General features: G+C 51.9%; 1 protein-coding gene across 2 annotated transcripts in view; it reads right to left on the minus strand.

Moving 5' to 3' along the window:
• SLC6A2 (solute carrier family 6 member 2) overlaps positions 1 to 5,009 on the minus strand; it is a 51,450-nt gene extending 46,441 nt beyond the window's left edge. Inside the window, exon 1 of one of the 2 annotated variants that reach the window (XM_017530065.2) lies at positions 4,479 to 4,926. In XM_017530065.2, the coding sequence (XP_017385554.1) occupies positions 4,479 to 4,752 (274 nt within the window). In that variant the 5' untranslated portion in view covers positions 4,753 to 4,926. Of the gene's footprint in view, positions 1 to 4,478 lie in introns of both variants that reach the window. The other variant, XM_017530067.2, reaches the window with a different exon arrangement.
• Between the last annotated feature and the right edge of the window lie 4,263 nt (positions 5,010 to 9,272).

A 9,272-nucleotide genomic window follows, 5' to 3' on the forward strand; every position in this document is an offset into this window, starting at 1 on the left:
GAGTTTACATATATTGTCCCTGATGCTGTCTCACCCTGCAGAAAGGTGCTGTGGAAAGCCGGGAGAGATAAGAGTGGAGAAATTCTCCTTTTCTGCGTAAGGAAACTGAAGCTCAGATCAGCAAAGGGGAGTGATTTGCCTAATATTACCTTTCTAGCAAATGTTAGGCTCAGACCCTGAACCTAAAGACCATATTTTTCTACAATGCACAGACCAAAACTGTCCTCAGGACAGGGCTCAAACAGAAGCAGCCATGTGCAAAGGATAATTCACAGTGGCCACTTCCCTGGAGGAAAGGCAGACGTGAGCACCTAGTCAATCTTTCCGTTCTTCCCCAAGGACCAGGACAGACCAGGATCACAGGTGCAAAGGGAAAATCTAGAATCACCACCTGGTACTGCCTCCTCATGGAGACCAGCTATTTGAGAAGGTTCTGAACAAAGCCCTGGAATTTCTGAGAGTGGCTTTCCCCACCCAAAGCCTCCTGCAGCCTGGGCATCCCAGCAGCTGGCCATGGGGAAGATGTTCAGACAGGCTGATCTTTTCCAGTAATTTATTTAGAAGACATTAGCCAGGGGCCTAAACTATTGGCACCGTCATCACTTCAAAACATCCTCTAGTCTGGGCCGGCATGAACAGTCGGAATTGCAGAGGCTGCAGTGTTAATACTGGTGCCAACAGAGCACACTAAGGGCTGTTAGATAATAGGCCGGGTGATCCTGGCTTCGGTGTAACCCTGAGTCAGGGCACCGGAAAGGAATAAATCTTGTGGTGTCATCCAAGCTCATGTTCAGCTGTAGCTAGGAACTGGAGGCTCAGAGAGGGACTGTACTATGCCCTAGATCACACAGAGAGAGACGGAGCTCGTATTCAAAGTCCAGTCTTCTGGCTGCTTCTGCAGTTGCAGGAGACTCACCCTCCTGACCACTTGCTCATCTCCGGGGCTAATTTCAGAATTACTGGATGAGAATTGATCCACAAAAAGAGAATTAGGACGCCTCAACAGAATTAAACCTCAGAGGGTGCTGGCTGAGCATGTCTGAAGGGATCTCGTATTCTGGGATGGGGGTGCTGCACTGCTCCCCCACACCAACTGTGAACATCCTAACCAGAAATGGAAATTCACTGGTATAACATCCCCACCCCTTAGCCAAGGCCTCTGCAGCCTGGTCCCAACCTGCCCCTCCACTCTTATCTCTCCTGGCTTGCCCTGCAGCCAGCCTGCACTCCTGTTCTCTCCGATGATTCCATGTACATTCCTACCCCAGGTGCACAGCTGGAGACTTCCTCCCTTCTCACTGCTTCTCTCTGCCCTCCCCATCCAGAGGTTCAACCACAACCCACCTCCTCCTAGCCCTTCCTAAGCAGCCCTTCCTCAGGCCTTTAGAGCAACTGTCTAAAGCCCTTGTCTCTCCATCCATTTCATACATCATTATAATGACATTAACAGAAATCAGCAGTCACCTTTCCTAAGGCCACACTCCATGCCAGGCTCTCCACGAGTCATTACATTTGGTCCCCACAACAATGCTGTGAGCTGAACACCATTCTTTCCATTTGACAGGTGAGGAAACTGAGGCCTGGAGACCTGCCAGAGCCAAACAGCTGGAAACCGGAACTCAGGACTCCACAGCTAAGACCTCTAACGAATAGGCTGCCACGGCCCCACCATGTGTGTGGCTTCACTTTATTAGTCACCACGGAGTGTTTCTGTTGTTGTTTCTGAATAGGGTTGGAGGTCTCCGAGGGCTTGGACAATTTCATTAAGTTATTCAACAGCAGTTTGTTGGGCACTTTCTACCAAAGTCCTGGGATCTAGACCTTATCTTGGGTATTAGAAATACGGGGATAAAAAGCCACAATCTCTGCTCTCATTGTGCCCCTTCCTCTTTGGGATACAGACCCACAAAGAGACAAACCACCTATCAACTTGGGATGAGCTGTTTTGAGTTAGCAAGCCTGGGAGGAGGAGCTTTTGGCCAACTTCATCTGATGATGGGAACCTGTGAGAAGTGTGGTCATTTTGTGTCCTAAGAACCTGGTATATTACCCTGCATACAACAGGTGCTTTTTATCTGCATTGCTGGCAACGGCTAAATGAGCACACATTGTCAATGAAAGCCCTGGAATATACATCTAGCTGACTTGTCAAATTGGCCATCTGGATGCTTTCAGTTTCAACAAACGCATAGAGCGGAGGGAAGAACGTGCAACACGACAACAAAGATGCAGGTGACTAAGGCTCCTGGCAGGCAGAAGTGGTGGCTCATGCCTCTTGGTGACTGTGACCCCTGCAGGGCCTAGCACTGTGCCTCACACCAAGAGGAACCAGAAAAATACTGCTGATTAATGACAGAGCCTTCCACTGTCTAGAGACAAGCAGTCTGGGGCGGTCACTGAGGACAGGCGAGATGGCGTGTCCTAAGGTCTGTCATTCATCATCTCCCTGCCTGTTAAAAAATACAGAAAATCTGCATTTTCTTGCTTCCTGGGTCCAAAGGGCCATGCTCAAACCTGCCCAGGAACCCTTGAGAGGCTACAGCTGCCAAATGTGGGAGAGTTTCACCTCTGGATTAGCTTCTCCTTTTCTCACCTTTCTCTGCCCGTGACCATCCCAGGGCCAGACACAAGCACTGAGTCTGCAGAGTCATAAGTTGTTCCCCCAGGGATCAGGCACTAGACTTCAAATGCCCCTGAAGCTCAGGACTGCTGTCTCAGCTATCAGATCTCAGACTATCTGACAATGAGACCCATCTCTGTCAGCTCCAACCTTGGGTTAACTTACTCGTAGGAAGAGCTAACTGCTTTCTTACTTGACATCCTCTGCTCAGAGCCACCTGTGCTCTATGGTGATCTCACTCCCTTTTTTTTTTTTTTTTGAGACAGAGTCTTGCTCTGTCACCCATGGACTAGGCTGGAGTGCAGTGGCATGATCTCGGCTCACTGCAACCTCCACATCCCAGGTTCAAGTGATTCTCCTGCCTCAGCCTCCTGAGTAGCTAGGATTACAAGCACGTGCCACTATGCCCAGCTAAGTTTTTGTATTTTTAGTAGAGACAAGGTCTCACCATGTTACCAAGGCTGGTCTCAAACTCCTGAGCTCAGACAGTCTGCCCACCTTGGCCTCCCAAAGTGCTAGGATTACAGGTATAAGCCACCATACCCGGCCCCACTCCTTGTTTGCAAACACCAAGTATTGCCCATCCCAAAGCAAGTGTCCAGAGTACACACAGAAGCAAAGAGCCATGAGTCCTAGAGCCTGTGAACAGGTCATGAGCTTTCCCTCTACCCAGCTCTAAATTTTTGCCCTTCCTCTTTCTGACCTCCCTCAAGTCCAGAGTCACAGCTACTGCCAGGCAGTATGGCCAAGTGGATAGAGAGAGGCTTTCAGAGCTGGGCCCTCTTCTCCAATTTCTTCCTCTAGAAGGGCTATTTTCCCAGGCTCTTTGCAGGGTGCCTCTGAGCTCATCCCAGCAAAAGCGGCAGGATTGGGCACCCCAGGAGAAAAGCCCCTCAGGAAGGAGCTAGGGCTTGGGGTTCAACACCCTGACTCCCCGGGTCACTTCCCTAGCCCAGAGTGCTGTTATTCTTCTTTGATTGACTGTAGATGATCTCCAGGCTCTCGTTCTCAGGCAGATGGGCAATTGGACCACCCAGCAGGAGAAGAGGGAGAGAGTATGGTTGTTACACTGGAGTCTTCTCCAGACCCCTCTCCCACTCCTCCCTACAATGTGGCTAGAACTTGAGGAGGTAGAGGTTTCGCCCCAATCATCTAGGCCTCCTATCTTGAGGACCAGGCCAGTTCTTGGCACCTACTGATCTGATTCCACCTGGGCTGTGCTTGCGGAACCCTTCAGCAAAACAACTACCAACCTAAGAGTGGCATTCTTTCTGATACTGACTTCTCCTTGTGTGTTTCTATTCCCAAGACCACAGGGCCTCCCCAGATGTCTTCAGAGAGCCAAAGTCTTTCCACCAGTCCTGGCCCAAAGGTTTCCTGCCCCCAGGCTCAAAGTGCTAGATTTAAGGTCACTGTGGGCCTGGTTGTCACATCCCACTCACTTCTGGTGCCCCTTCGAGAGCTCTTGGAGCCTCCACTTCCCTTCCAGCAGACCATCAAAAGGTCAGGCTCCCCTTCACAACCTGGCACCCTAGATTCTGTTCTTCCATCCATGTGCCTATCATAACCTTAGGGTCATGCCTGTATTTCACTTTTCCACCGCTTTGCTCCCAGCGTCCCCAATCCTGAAACTTAACGCTGGGACGAGCTCAGAGGTACCCTTTAAAGATCCCAGGAAAACGATCTTCCAGGGGACTCAAATCCTTTTTTTCCCCTTAGCCCTGTCCGTCCCCTTTCTGTGCCCCAGATTTGCCCCTGTGTCTCCTGGCTTCCCCTCCGTGTGTATCCCACCTCCTGTCCCAGTCACCGCTGCAGACGGAGGGCCTCCCTCAAATCCCCAGCTGGACCCCGCGCTCACCGCCGCCGTTCTTGTAGCAGAGGTAGGGGAAGCGCCACACGTTGGCCAGGTCCACCGCGAAGCCGACTACGGACAGTAGGAAGTCGATCTTCTTGCCCCAGGTCTCCCGGGTCTGCGCGTCACCGTCGCGGGGCGCCAGCAGGCACTGGACGCCGTTGCGCTCCTTCACCACCAGCAGATCCGCAGATTTGCGCTCCCGAAGGGGCTGCTCCGGTCCCGCGTCCGCCCCGCTGTTCTCGGGCTGCACCTGCGGGTTCATCCGCGCCAGAAGCATGGGTGCGGCTGGTAAGAAGAACTTTAGCGGTCCTGGGGGCAAGCCGAGGCTCTGCTTGGATAAAGGGAAAAGAGATGGTTATAGGGCAGTTCCTCCCTACTTGGATCTCCCGAGACCACCTGGGAGCTCTGCGGACACTGGGATCAACGCGTGCTGAGCGGACACAGGGTTCCCAGGAAAAGGCGCGCGTCTGTTGGAAAAATTTGGAAACAGAGGTTGTGACACGCCGGAGCTCAGAGTTGGAGACCTCTTCTGACAGCCCTGTGGGTGTGTCTGAAAACTCCGCAGCACTTTTCCTCGTCCGTCCACTCTCTCCTGCCCCAATTGGCTGGGTTTGAACTCACCGAGCCTGGGGCAGTGTGCTGGCCCCTCCCCAGCTGGGGCCGCCCCACTTCAACAGCCCCGGGAGCCTTCCTGGACACAACGCCACTGAACTACAAACTCGCTGGCCCTCTGCTCGCGCGTCTTGCCCCGGGCCTCCCCGGCACACCTAGCCCGGTCCCGCGCTCAGGGCGTACTCACTTGTCCTGGGGATCCCTGGTGCCGTGCGCCCTGCCTGCCCCTGACCGGGGGCTCCTCCGCAGGCTCTGGGGCGCGGGCTGGGTCTGGGCTCCGCTGCGTGGCGCTCAGGCTCGTCTGGGGAAGCGCTGGAGGCGCGGAGCGGCCGGTGGGGCGCGGGCTGACTGGTTCTGGCTAAGCCTGGCGGGGGCCGGGCTGGTAATGTAGCCTGCGCCCCAGGTAACGAGCCGATTGCATTAACCCAGCGCCCGGCCCGCTCCGTCTGGAGCCTGTTAGCGCTAATGGAGACTGACAGCGCGGCCGCGGATGGGCAGGGGCGGGAGTGCGGCGCGGGCTCCTAGGGATCTGGGGGACCCGGGCGCGCACTCCCTTTCGATTCTGCGCCGGACACCGCATGCCGCTCCCAAGGGCACCAGGCTCTGATCTCCCACCACCGGGAGCGAGTGACAGACTCTCCAGAACTGGGTCTGCGTCGCATCAGAGAGGAGGCCAAAACAGGACTGAAGAAGCGGCGACCGGTAGAGCACCAGCTCTGTCGTCCGCAGCAGGCCGCTTAAACCACCTAGCCAGAGCTGCTTCATCAAGGAAATGGGAATGTGCAGCTCAGGGCCCCGTATTGCAAATAGGCAGGCAGCGGGCTGCTGGGCAGTTTTGTCGGAGCCGCATAGCATGTTGACATGTCACAGCCCAGCACTTACTCCTGCATCTCTGTTATTTATGGGCAGTGTAGCAGGGCATTTGAGGCTGTGACCCGTGTTCTATGAGGCTGAGAACTACTATTCATTCATTCATTTATTCATTAATTAACCCTTCACGCATTTGTTCTTCCGTATGCCTGCTATGTGCCAGGCACTGTTCAGGGCTCTTGGGTTACACTGGTGCAGCACAACTGGGAGATTCCTGACCTCGTCGAGTTTACGTTCTGCCAGCCGAGACAGAGGAAATGGAAAGCACAATAAATACACACGTTATATGATGGGGGAAGGGAATGGGGGGGGACAGTGGGGCTGCGGTTTTCATAAGGTGTCAGGGAATTCTAGACGGTAACAATTAAACAAGTAAAGAAGTGAGCCATTTGGACCTGATAGTCGTTTCCTCATTCATTCATTCATTTGTAATCCGTTTAGCAGATGCTGATCACCTGCTCTGTGCTTGAACAGTGCTGGCTAGAGAGGAGATAGTCCCTACCTTCAAGGAGCTCCCAGGCCAGTGTGTAAAGAATCTATCACAACCCAGTGTGGTCAGGACAGGTTGTGACCCACTTGCTGTTTTCTCTGCCTGAGTTGTTCAGGTCTCAGTTCAGAGATTCCTTCCGACCACTCAAATTGAAAATACACCCTCACTCTCTATCCTACCACTCTATTTATTCCTTTGTTACATCACTATCCGAATTTATTCTAGTTGTTTAATTTTATGCCCCACCCCTTGGGTGGTATGTGAGCTCCACAAGCCCAGGAACCTTGTCTGTCATTTACAACATATGTTCTGGCACCTGAAACATACTAGAGCATCAACCAGAATGTGAAGTGAATGAATGAATGAATGGTGGTGTGTGGGGATGTTTAGAACATTTGCACCAGAGGAACCATCATGACAAAGGTCCTCTGGGCAGGATGTAGAGGGGAGAGGAAGGGAAATCTAGAGAGGTGGTGGGTTCCCCTGCCTTCTGGGGGCTGATGACAGAAGGCAGAAGGTGAGGGAAAAGATTGAGCAGAGGTTTTAGGACAAGAGCACAGAACTGTAGGTTTCCACAAATGAAAGGTGTTTATCTCCTTTGATCTATTGGACCATCACGACAAGCCTGTAAGGAAAGCAGGAAGAGAATCATGTTTCCGTGTATCAGGTCAGGAAACTGTGGCTCTGTGGGCTAAAGGGACCTGTCCAAGTTCCCACAGATTGGAAGTCACAGAGTGGAAATGAGAACCCAGGTCTCCTGGCTTCCAGCTTCTGCCCCCTCCACCAAGTCATGGTGAAGACACTCAGAGTCTCTCTAGTAGTCATGGTCCCCTTCTCTCCTCTACCCCACACCCCATCCAACTAGTTTTCAAGTGCTGAGAATCCCACCTCTGAAACACCCTGCAAAGCCGTAATGGAGGACCCCCCAGCATCCCTCACTGCAGCAGCCTCTGAGCTGGCCACCTCACGTCCAGTATTTTTCTAGCTGCATGAACATCACCAGCTGGCAGAGCTCTTCCTCAACTCAAGTGTGACCACCTCACTCCTCTACCTGAAACTCCTCTGAGACACACCAACACATAAATACAATTTAATTAACTCTGGATTTGAGGTAGCTTTATTTTCTTCTTTGTGTGTGCCAACTTTTCCCCAATGAGCATTTGATACTTATGCAATCAGAAAAAGACAATCCACAATTTAAAAAAATCCTCCAATCTTTCTAAGATAATGTCTAAATAGTTTGAAGAGTACAGGCAAGACTCTAGCTAGTTAACTGCATCTCCTACTATTCTAATTCTCTCCTCATTTTTCCTACAAATCCCTTTTCACCCCCAAAATATGCTTTATTCTCTAGCAACATGAGAGATACTTAACTACTAGTGGTTCCCTGAATACCTTGTGCTTTTTTACACTTCGGGATTTTTTAATATGCTGTTTCCATTATTCTTTTTTCTGTCTGGAGAACTCCTATTCATCCTCTGAAACCTCCAGTCACCTTCACTGTGAAGCTTTCCCTGATAACCACTTCCTACACCAGAGTCAAACTCCTCTTTTATACTGCCGTGTATACTTGCCTGTACGGTTATTTATGAGACCTCCCTATCAGGGTCAAGGACAGTGCCTGATGTATACTGTTACCTAAATGGTGCTCCAGAAACAGGTACAAAACAGCACTAGAAGAGATCTTAGTCTTTGGTTGGGTTTGGTGTCTTTGGTTGGTTTTGTTTTGTACTGGATTCCTCCAGAAACAGAACTAGAAACAGATTTGAATGCAAGTAGTTTATTTTGGAGATAATCCCTGGAAGCACTGGTCGGGGAGAGAAGTGAGACAGCAAATGGAAGGAAACCAATAGAAGGTAGATGAATGAGCACTTGCTGTTGGGGAAACTGGTGCTCAACCCTGCTGGGGGCCTCGGGGAGCCTGCATAGAGCATGTCTCAGGGTTGTCTCACTTGAGGGGCAAGGAAAGTGGAGCATTTATCCATTAAGGCCGCTCTCAGAGTGTCAGCTTCCCAGCAAGTCCAGCCTGTCTGATGAACGGGATGAGACTGTCCTGCTGCCAGAGAAAGGCTACCAGCAGAGCCCCAGGTACGGACAGCAACAGTGGATGACAAGAGGTGTGGGCAAGGCTCTGGAAGTGTTTGTTACAAGGGTGGAGGGAGGCATTTCCCTGTAACATGTATACCATCAGAGGGCCAATCAGCAAGTCCGGGAGCTCCACCCACCTGTGGTTTCAGAGACTACTGGGGGTCAGCAGTGAGGACACCAGGCTGGGGCTGGGCTGAAAAGGATGGCGTCTCTCTCCATCTCTGGCCCAGACTCCCTGCCATGGGGCCATGTGGCTTCTCTAGGTGCCCTGCTTCCTGCCCAGCCAGGTGGCCTGAGGGCAAGTGGTGCACGGGAGGCTGGAGCATTATCAGAGCTAATGTGATCTCTGGGGAGGCATCACTTCCACTTACCATGGCACTTGGTGACACAGGCCATGGGATATAAGGCAATGGCTGATGCTGTGAGTCCAGCTCTAGCCATTGCCCCACAGGCACCAGGGCCCTGACACACAGCGGCTGGGCTGGGACACATTTAGAATCCAAGGACCTGTGTCCTGAGGATGCTATGAGGACCTATATCTCCATGGCACCAATGGGGAAACTAAGGGAAAATAGGAGGAGAGGTTTGCCTGCAGATTTATTCCCTCCCTCCCTCCTTCACCTTTCTTTCTTTCCTTCTTTCTTTCTTTCTTTCTTTCTTTCTTTCTTTCTTTCTTTCTTTCTTTCTTTCTTTCTTTCTTCTTTCTTTCTTCCCTCCCTCCCTCCCTCCCTCCCTCC

The sequence above is a fragment of the Cebus imitator genome, unplaced genomic scaffold (assembly GCF_001604975.1).
Source record: "Cebus imitator isolate Cc_AM_T3 unplaced genomic scaffold, Cebus_imitator-1.0 Scaffold63, whole genome shotgun sequence".
Lineage (NCBI taxonomy): Eukaryota > Metazoa > Chordata > Mammalia > Primates > Cebidae > Cebus > Cebus imitator.